We start from the raw sequence: 24176 nt of genomic DNA, 5'->3' as shown, positions 1-24176 counted from the left end.
CAATGGGTAGAATTGGGCAAAAAAGATTTTTTAAAAAAAAAGCACTGCAGAGAATATGGTGTTCAGCTCAAAATAAACATTACTAAATGAAAATAACAAAAATAAGACTGACATTTAAGGCGTAGACTAGTGGCCCAGTACCCCATTCCCCTCATGTAACAAAAGTAGAGGGCAGTTAGTGGTACTCCAGATGGTTAAATGGTTTAATTTTGTCAATGTCCCGGGTTCATAGTAGTAAATTGACTGCATTTACCACGATGGTCCAAAAGGTGGCAGTGGAAGTCCCAAGGCGGAGACAAACAGCGTGGCTCCCATTTTAGTGGTAAGCTGGATAAGTGTGTATTTGTGTTTGCTGCTGAGCCTGTAAGCTGGGCACCACTGGTAAGGGATATCAATGTCGTGCAAAAGCTGAGTGGCGCATATCAGAAACTGCCTCCTTGCTATGGTGGAATGGGAGAAATCTACAAAGGGCTTGATCTTCCAACTTAGTGAAGGATTTACAGCCACCAGTATTGCACATTTTTGTGACTCCGTACAGAAGCAGATCAAAAGGTCCCTAGGGACCTCAGATGCTGCTCTGGGAGATTTTTCCACCTTAATGTAATGTAATTTCCCTACACCCACCTGTGCTCATTGAGTGAGGGCTTCAGTGGGTGGGGGTACTAATAATAATAATATAAGAGGGTGAAGTACTACTTTACAGAGAGGGTAGTGGACGCATGGACTAGCCTTCCAGCTGAAGTGGTAGATGTTAACATAGTCAGTGAGTTTAATCATGCGTGGGACAGGCATAAGGCTATCCTAGACTTAAGATAAGGCCAAGGACTAATGAAAGTATTTATAAACTTGGGCAGACTATATGGGCCAAACAGTTCTTATCTGCTGTCACAATGGGCTAGGCGAGTTTCATTTCTGTGACATATGTATGTATGTATCTATCTATACATATAAATATTCCTCTCTCTTTCTTTATCTCTAGCAGAAACTGAACATTACATCAAGAAAAGTGGTTGAATTAGCACATGGATGACCATGTGAGCAGTAACGCCACGCCAAGGCTTCAACCCTTGTTACTGAACATTCACACGCCTTTCGCATCTCTTTTCACTCACTGAATCACTCACCATTCATTCCAAAGTCATTACCAACGCAACACGCACACACAAACACACTTTCATTCATCCATCCACCCACCCATTAGTCCATCCCTGCACCCCCTCTCACGCTTAATCACACACCTTTCATATTTCTTTTCACTCACTGAATCACCTATAAATTCACACATACACACTGACACGCACAAATACCAATACACATTGACACACATGCACATATATACCTACACGGACACGCACAGATACACACACACAGATACACTCACATGCAGATACACACACTGGCACACAAACTGATAAACATACACTGGTACACACAGATGCACACACACTGGCAAACACACACAGATACATGCAAAGACACAAACAATGGCACACACACAGATATACACACACTGACACACTGGCACCCACACACTGACACACAGGGATACACAGAAACTCCTTCATCCTCCCAGCCTCCACGCTGTATGTAAGCTGGGTGCCGACATTAAAGGTGCCAGATCGCACTGCTAAATGGGCGCAGCACCTGACTGGGTCAGACCAGCCTGTCTATCAGGTTTGCCCTAAGTGCATGTGCTACCCAGTGGGCTCCCCAAAGCCTGCGAGGCCCAGTACAGCCACACCGGTTGCACTGTCTGTCGTTTCACCACTGATTGAAACCCATGTCTGGGCTAACTTTTATTTAAAAGTTACTGGCTGCTTTTCAGATGTTTAAGAGCAGGGGCTTGTATGATTCTACCAATCACATTAGCCCATTACTGCCCAATGGATAGAAAGGATTGAGGGATTAAGCAGGCATTACATATTTACTGGACCTAGGCATCCCTAGTAGTGTAAAGTTTAGATGAATTTGACATGCTACAGAGCACCTCACTATTAAGGGAAAGTATTGTCACTGGCACATAGTGCTGGTGTCTGGGCCCTATCAGCAGTTTATGGAGACTGAGACTGTGCAAAAACACTGGAGCACAGGCACAGTCTTTCTGTGAAAAGCACTATGCTTGTGCACAAAGCATAGTGAAAATGAGAATGAAGCTAAATTTGAGGAAATGTTAAAATAATGTTGAGCTAATATAAAAAGAAGCAGTGCGGCGGCTAGTGCTTTGTGCAGGTCTTACAATCACAGTCAGTTTCTAAGAAACAAAACTAAAAAAAAAATAAAAAAAAATCATAAGCAGCCATACTTTCAGTATTTGCTGTTAAAACCGAATTAACTAAAATCTCTCTCAGAACAGTTCACTTCACTGCTGTGAATGAAAAATAAATTGACACAGTCAGTTACTTCACTGCTTGTGCAAAAAACAAAATACTGACAGAGCAGTTACTTCACTGCCCGTACAGATAAAAAATAAATAAATAAAATGAAATCACTGAAAGAGCAGATTAATAAAAACAAACATATAAAAAGAAAAGCACTGACAGAGCAGTTACGTCACTGCCTGTACAGACAAAGAAATATACCAAAACACAATGACACAGCCAGTTGCTTCACTGAGTGTAAAAATAGTAGTTTAAACAAAAAAGTAAACACTGACTGTGATCTTACAGCACTATCTCTCTCTAGGTGAATAAAAGGAAACTGGAGTGCAACTAAAATGCTGCCCACCCACTCCAGTTTTTAACTTTCCCTCCATTGTACATGGGGCATAAGAGGGGAGCAACAGATTTACTGTCAACCGGGGACAATTCAGCAGGTCTCGCTCTGTGAGAGGGCCATAGGGAGACTATTCAGCAGGAGATGTAGAAGTGAGGAAGGACAAACAGGTCTACCGACGAGACAACACAATTACTTTACCCTATCTTCACGGTCCCTCGTTGTCAGCAGGACAGGAGATGTAGGAAAAACAATCACAATGCTGCAGTAGACTGGGAGAGGATGTTAAAAGAGAATCCAATAAATAATTGCTGCTCTTCTGATGGAATAGGTGGAGTGAATGCTTCATATGTCGAAATTGTTGTCTCCTTTATTACTTTAGATATTAAACTCTCCAGTGATGGCTACAAATGGAAGACATACGTTTACTGTTACACAGTTACACACAGTAAACACATTGTGCAAGAACACATCCAATAAAAGTTTCAACTCCTAAAAAAAGAAGTATAAGAACACCAATATGGATTTTTAAAAGATGGAGAGATGGAGGGATTAAAATATAGTAGGGCTTTATGGGCATTGCGGCATACCAAAAACTATACGTATAAACTGCCATTTTCCAGTTAGCACAGTGTTCTAGCTAACTAGAGTGCTGTTCAACAAATAAAAAAGGAACAAAAATAAAGGCTAGATTGCTTAAAGGAACACTATAGTGTTAGGAAATACAAAAATGTATTCCTAACACTAAAGTGTCCCTCTGCTTTCATGGCCCACAAGGCCATGAAAGGGTTAAAAACACTAGTTTTGTTACATTAATTTTTCTGATGTCTGTTTGAAGTTTCTGTATACTTACTGTGTTTAGTGCGAAGGGGGGATCTACCATGCCAGCCTCTAGCTCATCCCAATCGATGGACTGGAAGAAAGGGTGAGCTCGGATGTTGTTGGCTGCCCCCAATCGCTCAGTTGGATTTTTGCACAGGAGCTGTAAATGGAAGAGTAGAATGTCAACTTTAAAAGTCCCTTTATTCATTGGCTAAAACACGTACAAACACAACTGAGATACTCAAACAGATATTATAAAATATGTATGCAGTATCACAAGCTTAAAGGGACATTCTAATCATTAAAGTTGCAAGATTATTACTTACACACTTGATTTTGTTGCTACTCCAGTTCATATCTTGAATACTGTGTTTAAAGGAGTACTCCACTTCCCACACGGGGAAAATAAATAAATCACTGTGTAGTATATTTACCGCCAATTAATAAATTAATTCATTTTCATGCATGTATTCATTGGGGTATACATTAAAAGAGTTTGCAAAGGCTGCAGTTCTTATGTACTGCAGCCTTAGCAAGTCCTCCCCTTTTCCCCCGGAAGAGACTTGCAGTCACAGGAAAATAACCATTTAATTAAGAAACCTCTGAATTGCGCATGGGCTCGTGCACACACACACACACACACACAGCTACATGTGCGCCTGCCATGTCTGGTCTGAGGTCTGGAGCTGATGAGTGGGGACTGGGCGGAGGTACTCGGTCGGAGTACAGGAGCTCCGTCACAGTTTTCTATAAATACATTTTATTTTTTCAGCTATGCAAAGAGTAAGTTATCCATAGAATTGTTTTCTGTTTCAGCACATGAATCTAGACTGTCGGATCATACACACCTTTTTCAGGAGATCTTTTACGTGATTTCTTTGACACTCATGGTGGTTTGTGGTGTCACGAAGCATTGATTGGGCAGCACTTGGATTTTTTGGGAAAGCTCTCTTAGCCAGCTTATGCAAGATGAGACCATAGGCCCACCAGTCTACTGCAGCGTTGTATTTTTTTCCTTTTCGCATCTGCCAAAATAATTTCAGAAATGATTAGTCTTTCCTTAGAGGAAAGAAAGTATTACTGTCACTTACAGTGCTACTCTCATCATCTGCATATTAAAGTAGGCAACTTTTAAACAACAAAAAAATATACCACTGCAAATGTAAAATTATTTGGAGCAATGTGACCAAAGGTGTTTTCTACTTTTAAAGATTTGTCTTTAAAAATTTGGAGAACCTAGCCAATCAATTTTATCATCAGCTATAATACATAAAGATATTAACCCATGCTTATTATCACATCAACTATAATACCTTAATATAGGGGAGAATAACATTGATGAACATGCTCTTCATAGCTATGCTAACTTTGTTTAGCTACAGAGTGATTATTGCTCTTGGTAAGGTGTAATAGGTTCATGTCATGTAGCCTCAAACCCAAACAATAGCCATGGTCTATCCTACCTCTGGAGCCATGTAATCTTCAGTGCCTGCATATCCCTTTGCTGTCTTCTTGCTGTGCATCTCTAACGCCAGTCCAAAGTCTCCAATCTTGATGTGGCCCACGTCGTCCAGCATTATATTTCTCGGCTTTATGTCTCTGTAGAGCGATATATCATAAGCTTTATAGTTGATTAAAGATCTGGCATGAAACAGGTGGTTAACATTACAAACCATTGTCTGGAAATCTATTCATAACCAGGGCTATACATAGGACACGAGGTCATGCATTTTGACTGGAAGAAAGGAGATTTAGTCTAAGGCAAACAAAAATGTTTTTATACAGTAAACAATAAGGATGTGGAATTCTCTGCCTGAAGAGGTGGTTTTATCAGAGTCCATGCAGATGTTTAAAAAGCTATTGGATAAATATTTGCAAAAACATAATATAGAGGGATATCATTTCTAATTAGTGGGGTAATAGCTTCTTGACCTGCCATTTTGGGGTCAAGAAGGAATTGTTTCCTAGTTTGATGCAATATTGGAAAAACATTAGACTGTTTTGTTTTTTTGCCTTCTTTTGGATCAACAGCAAAAACATATGTGAGAAAGGCTGAACTTGATGAAGTTGGATAATAGAATAATTCAATCTACAAGATACAAACAACCCTGAGCAGACTACTGCATACAAACAAGACCAGTACTACTATTTAAATATTTGTACATTTTCTACATTTTTGTTATTATTCATGTATATGTACCTGAGCAATGCATTAGTGAAAATTAACTTTTCGCACAAAAAATATCTACAAATCTATAAAATATGATCTAGAGCCAACCAATTAAATAAGGCCCAATTAATTAACAGAGAAACCAAACGGTAGATTACTTTTGCCTGAATTTAGGAGAAAATTTAAAAAAAAATTGTATTCATAATTTCTCTTTATCAGGTGGACTAGGAAGTTTAATGGGATATAAGTGACCATTTTGTTTCTTTCTTCCTTATCTTGCCCTCATTTTTCTCTCCTCTGCCCAAGACGAGTTCATGTTTTTCTCAAACGTAAGTAAAAACACAATCTAAGGATCTTTTCAGTGTTTATAAAATTCTCTCTTACAGGTGAAGTGTAATAGCAAAAAACCTTAACCCCTTAAGACCGCAGCCAAATGTACAAGTTGTGATCCAAAAAAACGTAAACAAAACCTGGCATTTGCGCTATATGTCTGTCCAACCATAATTCACCTCTTTCATATTAAATGCACCCCCCATTATTATATATCATTTTATTCAGGGGAAACGGGGCTTTCGTTTAACATCAAATATTTAGGTATGGAACATAATTTAATATGAAAAAAATATTTAAAAAATGGGAGAAAATAAGAATTTTTTACATTTTTTTAGTTCTACGTGACATTCTAACTGTGAATGTCATAATACTGTTTGCTTTTACTGCAATACAATACACATATTTGTATTCAGCGATGTCTCGCGTGTAAAACAGTACCCCCTATGTACAGGTTTTATGGTGTTTTGGGAAGTTACAGGGTCAAATATAGCGTGTTACATATTTCAGTTTTTTTACATTGAAATTCGCCAGATTGGTTACGTTGCCTTTGAGACCATATGGTAGCCCAGAAATAAGAATTACCCCCATGATGGCATACCATTTGCAAAAGTAGACAACCTAAGGTTTTGCAAATTGAGTATGTCCAGTCTTTTTTAGTAGCCACTTGGTCACAAACACTGGCCAAAGTTAGTGTTAATATTTGAAAATGCAAAAAACTAATTTGAACGCAAATTTTGGCCAGTGTTTGTGACTAAGTGGCTACTGAAAAAACTGAACATACCCTATTTGCAATACCCTGGGTTGTCTACTATTGCAAATGGTATGCCATCATGGGGATAATTTTCATTCCTGGGCTACCATACGGTCTCAAAGGCAACCTGGCGAATTTTAATGTGAAAAAACTGAAACGCAAACCTTATATTTGACTCTGTAACTTTTGAAAACACCATAAAACCTGTACATGAGGGGTACTGTTATACTCAGGAGACTTCGCTGAACACAAATATTAGTGTTTCAAAACAGTAAAACGTATCACAACAATGATATCGTCGGTGTAAGTGCCATTTGTGTGTGAAAAATGCAAAAAATGTCACTGTCACTGACGATATCGTCGTTGTAATATATTTTACTGTTTTGAAACACTAATATTTGTGTTCAGCGAAGTCTTCCGAGTAAAACAGTACCCCCCATGTACAGGTTTCATGGTGTCTTGGAAAGTTACAGAGTTAAATATAGTGCTAGACAATGTAATTCCCTGAACTTTTGGCCTGGGTTGGCAGGCAGGTCCTGCAAATTGTAATTAATAAAATGACCTAATTATGTAAAATTATTACATAAATATATGCGTAGAATTATTATATATATATGTGTGTATATATATATGTGTGTATATATATGTATATATTTTTTTTTAATTATTTTTATTTATATATAGGTATATACATAGTGATATATACGTATATACTTATGTATATAGATATATATATTATTTCGTTCTACATGTATTTTGATATCAATATATATATATTAATTTTAAAATACAGTTAGAACGAAATTACGCATGTTTATATATTTTTTATCTATTTTTTTTTCATAATTTTTTTATTTATTTTTTTAACGTATTTATATATTTATTTATTTTTTATTATATATAAATATATATATAATGAAAATTATATATATATTTAATCAATATCATTGTACGTGTATTTTGATATTAATATATATATATAATTATGTATATATTAATATTAAAATACACGTAGACAGTGTATGCATATTTATGTGTATGTGTGTATATGTGTGTATATATATACTTAGATCATATATATAATAAATATATATATGATCTAAGTATATATAATTTATTTTTACACTGTTTTAACATTTTTTATTTGTATTTCAGACAGCAGGGGGAGTACCTGTCATTACAGGCACTCCCCCTGCTGGCAATGCCTTGGACGGCTATGCCGTCCATGTGATCGCGGGGTCCTCGCAAGGACCTCGCGATCACATGGCCCTGGGCGGCTGAAGAGGACGCAGGGGGACTCCCTGGGCTCCCGGGTAAGTCCCCCATACCGCGATCGCCGGCGTGGGATCGCCGGCGACCGGGTAAGTACATAAGATCGCAGGACGTACTATGCCGTCCTGCGGCTTTTAGAGCCACCAAAATAAGGACGGCATAGTACGTCCTGCGGTCTTAAGGGGTTAAATCACCTGAGGTAAAAATGTAGCTAAAACAATATAAACAAAATTACAGAAAAAGCTGTTTAGAGAGTGAAGGCTTATTAATCTTGCTTAAAGAAGATACCACATACCGATGAATAATGTCGTGTCGATGGAGATATTGGAGCCCGCACGCTATCTCCGCAGCAAGGAATCTGAGAAACAAGAATTCAAAAATTAATCAACCAATTATTTAATTTAAAATAAGCTTACTTCTTAAAATGAGATCTCCCTAAATAAGCTAAACTAAGGAATATCCACTTTAATAATTGATATAAATATATATATAGAGAGAGTGAAAATCATAGCAATCTCTCACCTCGTACCTACACTATTCATTTTTCTTACTGCCACATATACTTTTTCTAGTATAACTGGTGCGAATACTTCAGTGTTTGCACATATATTCTTATTGCTCACTTTTTTTGCATACCTTGTTAAGACTTACATGTATACCCTACATAGCAGGCATGTTCTTATTCCTATTATTGACTTGCTTATTTTCTATTTTCTATTACTCATTTTGGTCATTTTCCAGCCTTTTACATAGCTCTTACATGTTCACTTTTATGCAAAGATTCTTGTGTATCTGTTGTCCGTATTGTTGCCTAGTGGCATGTATAATATGAGTATTATATGTTATGTTTCTATTTAGCACTATTTAGTTGCTGTAGCTGCAGTAGTTATTCCTATATTGAGCTCCTATTTATTGAGTATTTTGATCTGCCTCTTATTACTGTTTTTTACTTCACCAGCTTGTCTTTCTCACTCTGTTCTCTATTACTACAGGAGCTCACACAATTGCATACATGTTCTAATTTCACATGTTGATCATTGGTTATATTCAGCATGTACTGTGTTATCACTATTTACCTTTAGACACTTCTGTTCTGTATATCCTCCTTTTTTGCAGATTCTCGACTTCTACTTTTGATGATCGCTAGGACTCATGTACAGATATGCTTTAGCTGTGTGACAACTTACCGGTTGGTTTTGTTTAGAGAGGAACTCAGGTGCTGTGGGATGGCAGCCCCTTGCAAACACGACCTTCCCAGGTGATTGAGAGTTATACGGGCACCTGGGAGATCTATGAGGGCATGGGTGCCTTAATTTACAGAGGAAGCGAAGTCAGGCAGTTCGATGGTCAGCAAAGGAGCAAAGCCAAGGGTCAAGCCGAAGTTCAGAAGCCAGGAGATCCACAAATAGAAAGCAGGATACCAGAAGTCAGGTCAGAGACAAGAAGGGTGGTCAGGAAAGCCAAAGGTCAGAAGCCTAGAAGTATTATCTGGATTCAGGAACCAGGAACAAGAACCAGGATCAGGAACAAGAACCGGGATCAGGAACAAGGAACAGGAATCAGGATGCTAGGAGACTGGAGCAAGCACCAGAAAAACCAAGCACTGACTAAGCGCAGTGCTTGGCTATTTATAGGAAGACCTAACCACATGATTTACTCCCACCTCTTTGCAGGCGGAGCCTCAATGCCAATAAATGAGAGAAGTAGACTGGGCTATTTCCTAGTCCTTACTCTCTGTCTGTCCAAGCCTTCCTCCATCCGGCCCCCCACAATCCCTCCTGCATAACGCGTCTGAGTGGCCTCCACCATCTTGCCGTAGCTTTGGCACCCAAGCAGGACTCCATGCCGGGCAGCAGTGAGAATAGCTGAAGGAGTGGCAGTAGGAGTGCGGTGGGACAGATTGGTGAACACCCAAGGCCCACCTCCAGGATGTCGTGGGGAAGGTAAGTGCTGGTGGCAGGAAATGTGACAAGCTGAGATACTTCAGTAACATGACTTTGGCCTTGCGACCATTTTGTCCTTGTTTATATGTCATTGTTTTTATGCACAACACTCTTTGTTAAACATTGCAAATTTGTTTCTTAGCAACAATAGGTGTATACGCCCACATGTTCCTACATCATCACGCAAACATGGATTCATGCTTCCGTAGTTAGCATGGTGTGGAATATTTATATTATATGTATATTTATTGTATGTATACATGTTCCAGACTCATTGAGGTTCCTACTTTTTCTAAATTCTATTTATATGGCACCCACTAGTGTCTACCAAACAAGGCTATTAATAGAAAATATGGTGGCGGGCAGCTGTATATTCTTTTACAATAAACGTCTCCTTTAACTTCTACCAAATTGAATTCCTTTCCCATCCCCTTGAGAATCAACACAGTGACATGTTGGGCGAATTGGTCATTATTAAAACTTAAAAAAAAAAAGTTTTCGCATATAATTTTTATTTATGTCAAGCAACAAGATTAGTTCACATCATCAAACATGTCTTATGAGGCACAACATGAGTTTTTCAAACAGACAGCAATATTTACAATACAAAAGTTGTAGACAGTTAGTGTGTCATACAGGAACGTTTCAGTTCATACCTTCCCTGCGTCCACAGTACAAATTATGATGCAACATTTTAAAACCAATTTGTTGCTTAATTTAAAAAAAAATTTAATGGAAGGAAGGGTGGGGGGACAGAAGAGAAGAATAAAGTAGTAGAATTAGTGAATTTAGACATTTGTATATGTGCAATTTATATGCGGGCTTTCACATTTACATTATACATTATTACAATATATATACATGGCAATTTGCAACAGGTTAAGATTTACAACAGGATAAGAAGGAGATGCCTTCCCATGACCTCCTAGTGCACAGAACCAGGCATTTTTGCTACACCCTGATTGTCTTATAGCCTAGAGGGCCGATAGCCGGGTTTACTTCCGAGATATCCAGTTTCCCCACACTCGGTTGTGTTTACTCGCACAGCCCTGTAGTCTACAGGTCATTTGTTCATATAGGCAAATCGTGTCTAATTGGTTGGAAATAGTTTCTAGAGATGGAATTGTTTTGCTTTTTCAGTGAAATGCTATGCTCACTTTCGCCACTGTTAGTATATTAAGGATTACTGTGCGATGAGGATTATTATCTAAGTCACAGATTATGTGGAGAAGATAGGGTTCTGGTTTCAATTGGAGATCAAAGTTGGTTACCTTACGTATAAGCATTTGAATTTGCACTCAAAAGGGAGTAAGTTCACGGCAATCCCAGAACACATGTTTAATAGTGCCAGTGCCCGTCTCGCATCTCCAGCAGAGCTGTGACGCACCACTATAGATACGGGACAACCTATGCGGCACCAGGTACCAGCGCATTGTCATTTTACAATAAGATTCCCACAGGGAGAGGCTTTTTGAGGCTTGTTCAGTATTTTCCATAGCGGTATGCCATTGTGATAATGTAAACTGTTGCCCTACGTCCCTCTCCCACTGAACCATATAGGGCATTTTCTCTTGTGATGACCCAGTTAGAAGTTTATTGTAGAACAGTGATAGGGGTTTGACAGACCTGGAGAGTTGCTGTTGACTCAGTGATATTGGGGGTGCGCGAGTCAGACTATGCTCGCTATGCATATGAGACATCAAAATATTTTTGACTTTGAGGTAAAGGAACATGTCTCGTAGCGGCAAGGAGTATTGATTTTGTAAGGTGTGTATACCCCTACTTATCCACGTCTGTAATGGGAGATCAGAGGAGAGTGCCGTTAATGTTTCTGGAGGCACGGAACTAAGGAGTGAGGTTGGGCTCATTACATTTAGGCTCCAGGTACTCCAGGACCTCTGCAAAAATGTTGAGCTTAGATGTATGGGTGAACCAGATACCAGGGGGGGCATATTCGCCCAGAGCGAATAAGTAAGGCTGTTCGGGTGCAGGCATGTGTTTTCAAAGGGCAACCAGATTGGGCACTGGGATCTTCAGATAGCCTAAGAATGCACCATAATAGGTCCTGATGTCGGGTAGGCCCAGGCTGCCCTTGGAGTAGGAAAGCCCAAGTTTGCGGTATGCCACTCGAGGGGGTTACCTCTTCCAGATATGAGTGTTTATGGTGGATTAGAATTTTTGATAAGTTTGGTTGGCAGTGCTATGGGTAAGATGTGAAAAAGATAAAGTATATGTGGTAACACCATCATTTTTATGAAAAACAAAATTGAAATTTTAGGTGAAACTGTAGAGTTAATTTGCCAACCCTCTTTTCCAAAAGGCTCTTGTAAATGTGTATCTTTCATAAGTCCTTGTCATCTTTACTCCAGTTAAACCTTCTTATTGCTCTGACCCATATTACCCCTCTTATCGTCCCCTCTTCACTTTGAAGATCTTTAAGACTTACATTGCAGTGCGAGGTTCCTTTCTGACATTTTTATTCAGGAACCCCTCAAGATCACCACCATGCAGATATTGTAGCACATAGCATAGATGGCTCTGGATGAAAAAAAAAAAATACAGTGGGTTACAAATCACAACACGAACACTTAAACAACAAAAAGAAAGCTTGCTTAAACATAATTTCTGTTTCTTTGCAACTTCTTTTTCAGGTTATCACAAGAGAAAATCAATATCCTAGAGCTGTGAAAAAATAAATGGTCTGCTCAAGGAACAACTGTTATGGGATACCTTTTATCACTGTGTTGACGCCTTTTTAAGAAAAAAAAATGCGGGGACATGATGCCAATAGGCTTGTCAGTAAAATTTAAGAAACCATTGTGGTACTCCACAGATGTGGCCAAAATAGTAGAAAAAACAGAAAGTTAGCATTTAGTAATATATATATATATATGTTAAAAGGCCTGAACTTGTGGAGGCCTGAATTTGTGGGAGGAGTAAGTCCCCTACTTAAACTCCCAGCCCCTACTCACCTCTGCCTTTCAGCTGATTACGTATTTAAATTCCGAGCACAAATATATATATATATATATATATATATATATATATATATATATATATATATAAAAAACTGAATGAGGAATATAGACAGATCTATAAGATTAGGTAGAAAGAGGATAAGCAAGTAATAAGAGCTTCCAAATCACACACAGAAGAGAAAATAGCAGACTAGCAGGTCTAGCAGACTACCTCAATGAATATTTTTGTTCAGTATTTACAGATGAAAATAAAGGAAAGGGGCCATGTTAGGAAAAAAGGACAAATGAGTCATTTGTTACATGTGAGTTTACAGAAGAAGAGGTTCTATTTCAACTGTCAAAAGTAAAGACAAATAAGTCAATGGGGCCTGATGGAGTACACCCAAAGTTATTAAAAGAGCTTAGTGGTGTACTAGCAAAACCATTAACAGATTTATTTAAACAATCATTGTTAATAGGAGTAGTCCTAGCAGATTGGAAGTTAGCGAATGTTGTGCACATTCACAAGAAAGGTAGTAGGGAGGAGTTGGGCAACTATAGGCCAGTAAGCCTTACTTCAGTAATGGGGAAAGTAATGGGAATCATGTTAAAGGATAGGATTGTTGAACATCTAAAATCACATGGATTTCAAGATCAGAGACAACATGGGTTTATTTCAGGGAGATCATGCCAAACTAATCCTATTGATTTTTTTGATTGGGTAACTAAAATAATAGATCAGGGTAATGCAGTAGACATTGCTTACCTAGATTTCAGTAAGGCTTTTGACACTGTTGCACATTGAAGGCTTATCATTAAACTGCAATCTTTAATTTTGGATTCCAATATTGTTGAATAGGTAAGGCAGTGGCTGAGTGACAGGCAACAGAGGGTTGTAGTCCACGAAGTATATTCGAAGCATGGACTTGTCACCAGTGGGGTACCTCAGGGATCTGTACTTGGACCATTCTCTTTAATGTTTTTCAAGTTTATATTGCAGAAGGTCTTGTTGGTAAGTATGTATTTTTGCTGATTATACTAAGATATGTAACAGGGTTGATATTCCAGGAGGGATAAGCCAAATGGCAAATGATTTAGGTAAACTAGAAAAATGGTCAGCGTTGTGGCAGCTGACATTTAATGTGGATAAGTGCAAGATAATGCATCTTGGACGTAAAAACCCAAGGGCAGAGTACAGAATATTTGATAGAGTCCTAATCTCAACATCTGAGAGAAGGGATTTAGGGGTGATTATTTCTGATGACTTAAAGGTAGGTAGACAATGTAATAGAGCAACAGGAAATGCTGTTATTGTACGCAGTATTGTACGCAGTACTGGAGATCGTATCTCCAGAAGGATATTGATACTTTAAAGAGCGTTCAGAGAAGGGCTACTAAACTGGTTCATGGATTGCAAGATAAAACTTTCAATGAAAGGTTAAAGGATTTTCACATGTATAGATTTGAGGAAAGATGAGACGGATAGACGGATATGATAGAAACATTTAAATACATAAAGGGAATCAACACAGTAAAGGAGGAGATTATATTTAAAAGTACGAAAAACTACCACAACCAGAGGACATAGTCTTACATTAGAGGGGCAAAGGTTTAAAAATAATATCAGGAAGTATTACTTTACTGAGTGGGCAGTGGATGCATGGAATAGCCTTCCAGCTGAAGTGGTAGAGGTTAACACAGTGAAGGAGTTTAAGCATGCGTGGGATAGGCATACGGCTATCCTAGCTATACGATAAGGCCAGGGACTAATGAAAGTATTTAGAAAATTGGTCAGACTAGATGGACCGAATGGTTCTTATCTGTCATCACATTCTATGTTTCTATGATTTAGAAACGTTAAAGCCTATTAAAGATCTGAATATATTGCAAAACTGAAAAAAAAAAATATAACAGAAAATTCAAACTGTAAACGAAAACTGACGTTATATGTTTTCTAAAAGTAAATTTGGAGATACCGCTAATCACTACTGAAAAGGCAAATTTGAAATCATTTTGTTTTCTTCCCCATTGTTTTGAAATATCGGAACTTCAATTCTTCCCCTTTGTTTTGAAATAACAGAGATTCAAGCAAAGTGCAGGAGTTCAGAAAGTTGGCTAACACAAAATTATAGTGTTTTGGCATCAAGTTAAAAATTAGTGCATTGAAACATAATTTGTGTTGTTGGTAGTGCAAAACTGATCCTCAGCATTGAAACTGACCTGACAACCCTTTGCAACTGCACCTAGGGTGAGTGCGCTAATCTATTTGTGCCTAGGAGATGGAACATTCATATGCCACTTTTATTAATTTCATTGGTGCCAGTATCCCTCGGACACTGCACTTGAAAGTTCAGCACTGTTAGTGCTTAAAAGAACACTATAGGTCAGGATCGCAAACATGTATTCATGACCCTGTAGTGTTAAAACCACCATTTAGGTGGCTTACCCTCCCCCCCCCCCAGCACACTAAGAAAGTGTTTTTCAGCCCTGTGCGGGTCTGCCAATGCTTGCCCTGATCCGCCTCTTTGACTGACATTATCAGAATTGATAATCTCAGCCAATCCATTACATTGGCTGAGATTGTCAAGGAGGTGATGTGAAGCCAAATGCCGGCCAGGCCAATCAGCATCTTGAATCAATGCATCTCTATGAGGAAAGTTCAGCGTCTCCATGCTGAATGGCAGTGCTGCAAACTGTGCAACACTGCCACAGGAAGCACCTCCAGTGGCCATCTGAGGAGAGGCCACTAAAGATGTCCCTAGGTTTTAATGTAAACACTGTCCTTTCTCTAAAAAGACAGTGTTTGCATAAAAATTTAGTTTTTGGTGACTATAGTGTCTCTTTAAAGGACTGGACATCTCTCTAGTACTGTAATCAGGAGGGGAATCTAGATGATATGTAGTACACAGCAAGTTAACAAACTACATAGTAAAAATTCAATTAATATCACAAACTTAGAAAGAGAAGTTTAAAAAATAGCTGTATTAAATACCTCTGAAATATGGACCACAAAAAATACAATATAAATACAAACTTGAGCAGCTCCTATGCAGCCTAATGGATAATGTAAAAAAATATATCTTCCTAATAATCAAATGCTAATCTTTACAAATTTCGATAGCAATTAGATACTGAACGAGCTAGGTATGGGTTAAATCCAAATTCACCATATAATATTTTAGCAAACATTTATGTATATATATTGCTGATTGTTTTGTTAATAGAAAAAAGCTGATTTATGACCATTAAGAAATTACCGGGGTCTGAAACGCTCCATAGCCTTTGGCTAGGAAAGGACTTCCGGCTGCCATCTGAAGCACGCGTTGTTCAGCGAGTATCCTGTCTGGGGCTTCAGTGAGTAGGTCTCTTTTTCTCACAATTTTCAAAGCCACCACTTTCTTCGTTCTTTTCTCTGATGCCAGGAAGACCTGGATAAAGCACAAAGAAATAAAAAGCTTTTAGAATATTGGGGCGATTCTTGTGTACTAACATAACTATTAGCAGGTTGTATTTAAAGAAAAACTGTCACAAATGTAGAAAACTCTCTCTACTTAGAAACATACTCAACATCAATGTAAGCAGAGCTCTAGCATTAATAATAACCTCAGGACACATGCCGAGTGCCATAACTGAGGTTTCTATACCCCATAAGTGGCTCCAATGGTTTAGGTATGCCATTAGAGCTATTATCACAATCTGTATGATGCATTAGCTTTAATCAGCCATATCTAAAGCAAACGTCAGTAAATTAACAGGATTGGATGTGTGCACAAATACTCTTCTGTGCTTCTGGTCAGGTTAGGTGTGGTTATCATATTTCAGACATATTTTGTAAAATAATGTATTTATTTTATTTATAGCCTTTCTCTGGGAACTATCTTTAATATCCCTTTTGACCTCATTACACCTAAGTCTGTCTGCCAGCGCTGGCTCTACCCCTGATCTGCCTCCTTGGCTGACATCATCAGAAGTAATGATCTCAGCCAATCCATAGAAAAGCATTGGATTGGCTGAGATTGTCATTTCGGAAGTTTGCCAAGGGGGGCGTGGCCAAATATAGCCCTGGCCAATCAGCATCTCCCCATTGAGATGCAGTGAATCAATGCACCTCTATGAGGAAACTTCAGTGTCTCCATGCAGAGGGTTGAGATAATGAATGTCAGTGAGCATGCAGCACTGCCCCAGGAAGCACCTCTAGTAGCTATCTGAGGAGTATCCTCTGCAGTTGTCCCTATGCTGTAATGTAAACACTGCTTTTTCTCAAAAGACAGTGTTTACTGCAAAAAGCCTGCAGGGACTGACTATACTCACCAGAACAACAGTTCTTTATGGGTGAGGGGTATCAAAGTTTAACCCCAGATTACAAAAGTGCTGTATTTTTCCATTAGCTCCCCTGAACATGCATACCTCATTACACACAGACCTCAGACCTATCCTTCAGACCAGACGTGCAGCAGTGCACATGCATGCACATGCATGTGGGCACAAATTAAGAGATTTCTGAGCAAGAAGCCTCTGATTGTTTATTTCCCTGTGAAGAGACTTTTATGGGAAAAAGGGGATGGCTTGCTAAGACTGCAGTGCATAACATTTGCTGCCTTTGCAAGCTCTTTTGAGACCCCCAATGAATACATGCATGACTTTTTCATACGAAACAGTTGTTTTTTTTGCCCGTTTGGACAGTGGAGTATCGGTTAGATGTTCTAAACACCTTCTGTATTTTCCCTGTCCAACTTTCTGCATGACTATTGAAAATTTGGGAATGGTCCACCCTGGTCTGGAAGTACTACGGGTAGGCATTCGAGCCAGTGCTACTTCAGGTTATGCATATTAAACTATTTTTATTATCATGTTATACATGTATAAATGACAAGCATAGGAACATCAGACAAATAGGCTACAAATCATAGACAACCAGCTGGCGCCAAAAGAGTTCAGTGTACACAACTGTATTTATAATACAAGAACAATTGAACAAAGCATAAAAAACAAACAATTAACAATTACAAAACATGCACTCTATTATATTGTAATAAAGGGGTTGGGAGTTGAAGGGTTAAGAGAACCAGTTAAAATGAGGGTGAAAGTAATGTGATGGGATTTCAGCTAGGCCCAAAATTTAGTAGGCCTACAATCTCCATGTGGCATATACAAGTACAGGTATCTGTTAGTTAGTTAGTTAGTTAGTTACATGTAGCTAAGATACTGTCATCAATGTACTGAGCAGGTGCAAGAACTGAAACCACATTCCATTCTCCTCAAGGGCAATGTTGTCTGTCCATCTAAGGTAATCCTGTGTATCCTGTTTGCTGATTGGTGTAATAAAGACCTTTACTTCCTGAAATAACCTGTGTCTGGACTATCTGTGCGTGGCTTCTTCAGTGTTCCCCTGCATCATATCTGGTGCAATTGGCTCAGGAAACCAGGGCAGAGACCCTGCGACCGTAAATATTTTTACCCACCTCTCCATGGCAACACCCCTGGACCGATACTGCGTGGGCCTCCTTTCGTCTCGGCGCCACTGGCCTTTTGTCCAGGAGACAATCGGCTTCTGCGCAGTGGGTATCGGGGTGTCCCATCGATGAATTCCGAATCCCGGGTCCAGGAACTGAAAGGTAAAACCCATTAGAGGTAAAATCTGTATTTGACCTCTCCCACTGGATAGAAGAGATGGTTTATACCTGTCTAAAGCTAAACGCTCTGTAGCTAGTCCGTTTAGCATAGGGTCTGTTTGTCCGTGTCAGGGCTTACCTTGTTGGGAGTCCAATATGCAGAGATATGCTCACCCTTGCAATTAAACACAGGCCAAGGTGGTCAAGGAAGAACTCACCTGGCCTGTGAGTCTGTGCAGGTTAATGCTCGAAGTCGCAGTACAGAAAAGGAATATCCAGGAGAATAGTCGTGGGTAAGCCAGTGGTCAGAGGATGCCAGAAATCAGGAGATACGAGTAGCGAGCCGAGGTCAGGGGATGCCAGAGGTCAGGGTACAAACGAATAGCAATCCAAGGTCAGGAGAACACTGGAACACGGAATAGCAATACTCTAACCAGAGTCAATGAACTGACACTGCCCTTATGGAGAGGCAGTGTCTTATACCTGGCTAATGGGTGATCAGCCGCAGGTGTGCTAGGATCGTTGAAGCAGCCACAGAATAATGTCCAGCCCCCAGTGCTGGGAATAAGGCAAGATAGGCTTCTGGCTATCTCTTGAGCTTATATGGTGGCTTAGAGGTAAGAGAGCAGGTCCAGGACTGCAGAGCACTTAGGTTCGAATCCCTCTTCGGGTAGTAAAGGGGCGACCCCGTCTGGCAGTCTGGAGGTCACGGTGAGAACCCTGACAGTCCGGCTGAATTCTGATGTATATATGTTCAGTCGGATTCAGGTTTCTGGATTAGTTAAACTCTGTTGTAAATACCGTTCACTACATCGTGGATTCTGGAGCGAGTAGACTAGCCAAATTCTGTTGTAAATTCCGTTCGCTAGATCTCGAAGTATGTTCTGATTCTGGTTTCTGGGCTAGTTGAATTCTGTTGTAAATTCCGTTCACTAGATTGCAGATTCTGGAGTGAGTAGACTTGTTGAATTTTGTTGTAAATTTAGTTCACTAGATCTCGAAGTGTGGAACTATTTGATTAACTGAACTCCAGTATAAGCTCTGTTCAGTTTAGAACATAGTCTCCAAAAAGAGTTTAGTTAAACCCTGATGTGTTTATATATATTGTGTAGCTAGATTCTGGTGTAACTATTGTCTAGCTAAGATTTGGTTTATAATATGTATGTCTTGCTAAGGTTTGATGTATATGCTGTTTAGCGGACTTTTAAAGTGTAGATAGTGTTTAATTGCACACAACACCATAACAACTGACACCATAACAACTCACACCACAACCACTGACATTATATCCACGGCACCATAACGACTGACACCATAACTACTGACATTATAATTACTGACACCATAACTACGGACTATTGATACGGGGTTGTAGAAATATTAGGCAATTGGGTGGTTTAGACGTTGATGAACTGTATAGATAATTGTATAGCTTTTGGTGGGTTTTGACTTTGTTCTGTACGTGTGAGACATCATTAATGTTGTGAAACGTGTGAGGATCCTGTGTGTGTGTTTACGTGTGTGTTCTGGCGTGGTAACTGTGCCACGTGATGTTATTGATAAGGAGATTTGTGTGTCAATTGTAACTGCATTTGTATATTTGTACTGCTTTGAATCAGACTCTCCGTGGAAATCATGGGTGCGTCCGATTCACAAATGGTTGGTCTTTTGTCTTGCATGTAAAAAAAAAAAAGAAAAATTTGCTAAGGGATATGCTGTTTGGGATTATGGTGTAACGCTCTCCCCCAAAAGATTAGAATACTCTGTGTAGCAGAGAATGGCCTGTTTTGGTAACCAGTGGCCCTCCTGTGGTAGCCTTGATCCAGATTTAATACAGCAGGTTCACAAGGTTATAACTAGTATGCTGAGGCTTTATGATTAGTTTATGTATATTGATTGTTGGAAGCAAATTGTTGGAAAACAGTCTAATTGGATCAAGTTATGCCACAAGGAACAATGCAGCCTCATGGTTGTCAGAACTCGTTTGTCCACTAAGGCCTCAACTCCAGCTAGTTTGGACCCCCCCTCCTTGAATATGATCTCCCTTTACCAACCCCCTACTCTTCCTCCCAAGCTGGTGTATCTGGTGTTTCCACTCCCCCTACCCATTGTCTCAACCTACCCACTCACCCACCTTAGATACCAGCTCATCTGTCCTGGACACACCTATTCCTGTGTCTACCCCCACTGGTTCTTTGTATCCTGAACTGACTCCCTTTTTGGTAGGAATGTATTTTAGCATATTTTATTATTGTTTAATTTTATTATTAACAGTCAAAATTGTGTGGAGAATTTTTAGTAACAGTAACTGAGTCCATTAGACCAGATAATAGTCAGCAATGACATTGTACCATAACCACTGAAATAGCATTATAACTATGGAGTCCTGTGTGCCTTCAGTAACAGTAACTGAGTCTAAAATACAACTGGAAGAAATGTTCAATGGTATAAAACGCTTTTCCGAGATATTTCCTCCTTACTAAATTACAAACTGAGAATCAATTGGCCCTAAAAGTTCTTGAGGAGACTGCCCGTACCCAAAACCAAGCAAATCCAGCGGCTTGGGCTACTGCCCATTTCCCCAATATGGATCCTAATTGGAACACAAATGGTGCTGATATGGTTAATTTTAAAGCTTACCAACGCATGAAAGCAGGTGGCAAAAAGGCTATAAATATGTCAAGAAATGCTGAAGTATTACAAAAAACTGATGAATTTCCCAGTGCCTGTTATGAGAGACTGCTTGAATCATACAGACGTTATACCCTTTTTTATCCCGAAGACCCTGAATTCTCGTATGATTAATTCAGCATTCGTCAGCCAGGCCCAGAGTGACATTAAAAGGAAATTACAAACGTTAGAGGGATTTGCAGGGATGTCCATTACACAGCTAATGAAAGTCACAAACAAAGGGTTTATATGAATAGGGAAGCATGAGGAGGAACGCAGAATGAAAAGGAAAGTGTATAGGAGTGGGTAGACATGGAGGAAAGATAGAAAGATAGAAGTGGAAGGTGAGATAAGGAATGACAGACCACAGATGGAAATCAATGTGCATATTGCAGAGAGGAAGGACATTGGAAAAGTGACTACCCACAGAGCTAATATAAAGCAAGTTTTAGACAAGAGGAAGTCTTAGAGGGAGCGACAGTAGTAACAGAGGAGATGTCCAGGAAGGTACATACTATCCCCCTACTCAGAGACCAAGGGATAGGGACAATAGGGATTTTGTGGGTCTGGATGATACAGTCTTGGAGGACTATTGATACAGACCGGGCTCCATCCCCCTTGGCCGAGCGGAGCCTATGGTCGAAGTAACAATAGGGGGAAAAGAAAAGTCCCTTCATGATTTATATGGGTGCTGAACACTCTGTTGTGACAAAATTAGTAGCCCCTCCCTCTGGAAAGACTGTTACTGTAATAGGAGCTACTGGGAAAGAAGCTATTAGACTGGTTCTCAGGAATCGTACTTGCACACTAGGGGGCCATCTTGTTCAGCATCAGTTCCTATATATGCCTGAGTGTCCAATTCAACTCCTAGGACAAGATCTATTGTCAAAGCTTCAAGCTCAGATAACATTTCTACGCAATGGATCAACGTCCCTGCAGTTTAATAAATCACTAGGCATGTTAGCTGTACTAGTGCCTAAAGAAGAAGAAAAGCATCTGTATTCTGCAATGATAACCCCGAACCCAAAGAGTGATGGACATAATTTGATATTCCAGGAGTATGGGCAGAAAATAATCCTCCAGGACTCGCCCGTAATATTCCACCTATACATGTTGAATTAAAGCTTGGTGCTTATCCTGTTAGCCTTCGTCAGTACCATATACCACAGAAGGTCAAGAAAAACAGACAGAGATACTTGTAATAGTTTGTGAACTATAAAGGTGGCGGAAGTGACTCACTGGATTCATCTCTCTAGGTTTAAACCAGCGGCAGATTCTTGGCAAACTTCCCCAGATCCTGAGAATCCTTGTAATATCTGGTTGAAGCGAACTACCCAGTCCCTGAAGTTTGATTAAAGTGATATAAGGAAGTACGAGACGATTTTCAAAAAACGTGGTTGAGAAAGATAACAGAGAGCAGCAAATAGTTGTTTTGATGGCCATAATAAAGCCTGACCACCTACCAACGTTTCATAGCCAGAGTGTCTCAAAGGGACCTCTGTGAAGGGAAGAGAGGATAAGACGAACAACATTCCCTGCAGCCCTCACAAGCGGGAAGCTGAGGTGCCGTCGCACAGTTGAAAATGTGGACGAAGACTCTATCATAATGTATCTCTTTGTGTGTTTTAGTGTTTTTATTATATATATATATATATACAGAATGCAAAGGTGATGACATACAAGGCTGTGATAGTTGTATTAAGACTACAAAAACAGGTAACCAGATATCCAAAACTCTTATTTGGCACTCGCATTATGAATGTAAAGGACCTGTGTCTAAATGTAGATACTTAGACACTGATTATAGTGTGTGTCAGCCAGTTTAAGGTGAACCCAAGTGTTTTGATCCCCAATTTCAACCCTGTACAATCTGGCATTTGCACAATTGCTTCTCAGCATTAACCCTTCTGTGGATTAGGTTGCTGCTCGGCACAACTTTTCCTGTGTGGACAGTAAATGTCATTAACCACATTTCTATAAGCGGATGAATACGTGACACCAGGTTTCATTTGCACAATTGCTGCTCAGCATTAACCCTTCTGTGGATTAGGTTGCTGCTCGGTACAACTTTTCCTGTGTGGACAGTAAATGTCATTAACCACATTTTTTTCTAAGCGGATGAATATGTGACACATGGTGCCTGTCCATATAAGGTAATCCTGTGTATCCTGTTTGCTGATTGGTGTAAAGGTACAGATGGGGGATACATAGCTTATAAAAAGCCTCTACTCCGAGATCCCGGTACCACTCACATACCACAGAAGATATGGGGTGCAAGCATAAACGGCAGTGCCAGACGGAGAGGCCTGCCATACAGGATATTAGGCTGTCCTTTGGGAGGGAACCCCAGCAAACACCCACAAGGGCGGCAGCTGAGCAATATAGTGAGCAGGATGCCTTTGATGACTCCCCTGAAGAGGAGGAATTTATCATCTCGCCTCACCCGGCTGGAGTATACCAGCAAAATGACTCGGATGAGGACTGATCCCCCTCCACAAAGGGTGATATTAAAAAACTACTGCTAGATCTGAGAGCAATGTGGAAGTCAGACCTCCAGGAAACACAAGCTGACATCAAAGCCTTGCAGCATAAGATGTCAACAATGGAGAGCAGGGAACAAGCCAGAGACACTCAGCTCCAGGCCACTTCGCAAAATGTGGAGGGTCTCAGCTCACAAGTTAAACAACTAAGCAACATGGTGCCCACGCTGGAGTCCAGACACAGGCGTCGGAATGTGCGCCTGAGAGGCCTACCTGAACAAGTTGAGGGGGGGACACACTACAATATGTCCAAAAGCTGTTTACCTTCATGGGCGTCCAGAGCCCTACAGGCACCCCTAGTATCCTGGCTGCCTTCCGCGTACGCAAATCTGCAGCAGCACCAGCAGACGCCCCGGGACACATCATTGTGACAACTAGAGACATTGCGGTGATG

The 24176-nt window shown here is 39.8% G+C and overlaps 1 protein-coding gene across 1 annotated transcript; it reads right to left on the bottom strand.

Annotated features, from left to right (window-relative positions):
* Positions 1-2966: 2966 nt before the first annotated feature.
* LOC134586316 (protein kinase C theta type-like) lies at positions 2967-22152 on the bottom strand. Its single transcript, XM_063441792.1, has 9 exons — positions 22043-22152; positions 18487-18568; positions 16218-16388; positions 8356-8418; positions 8255-8271; positions 4998-5175; positions 4383-4559; positions 3566-3694; positions 2967-3116 (listed from the first exon to the last, which is right to left on the bottom strand). The coding sequence occupies exons 1-9, from the start codon at positions 22150-22152 to the stop codon at positions 2967-2969; spliced, it is 1077 nt and encodes a 358-aa protein (XP_063297862.1).
* Between the last annotated feature and the right edge of the window lie 2024 nt (positions 22153-24176).

This window comes from Pelobates fuscus, chromosome 2 (genome assembly GCF_036172605.1).
Source record: "Pelobates fuscus isolate aPelFus1 chromosome 2, aPelFus1.pri, whole genome shotgun sequence".
In the NCBI taxonomy this organism is placed as follows: domain Eukaryota; kingdom Metazoa; phylum Chordata; class Amphibia; order Anura; family Pelobatidae; genus Pelobates; species Pelobates fuscus.
This window is presented reverse-complemented; position numbering and strand designations above follow the sequence as displayed.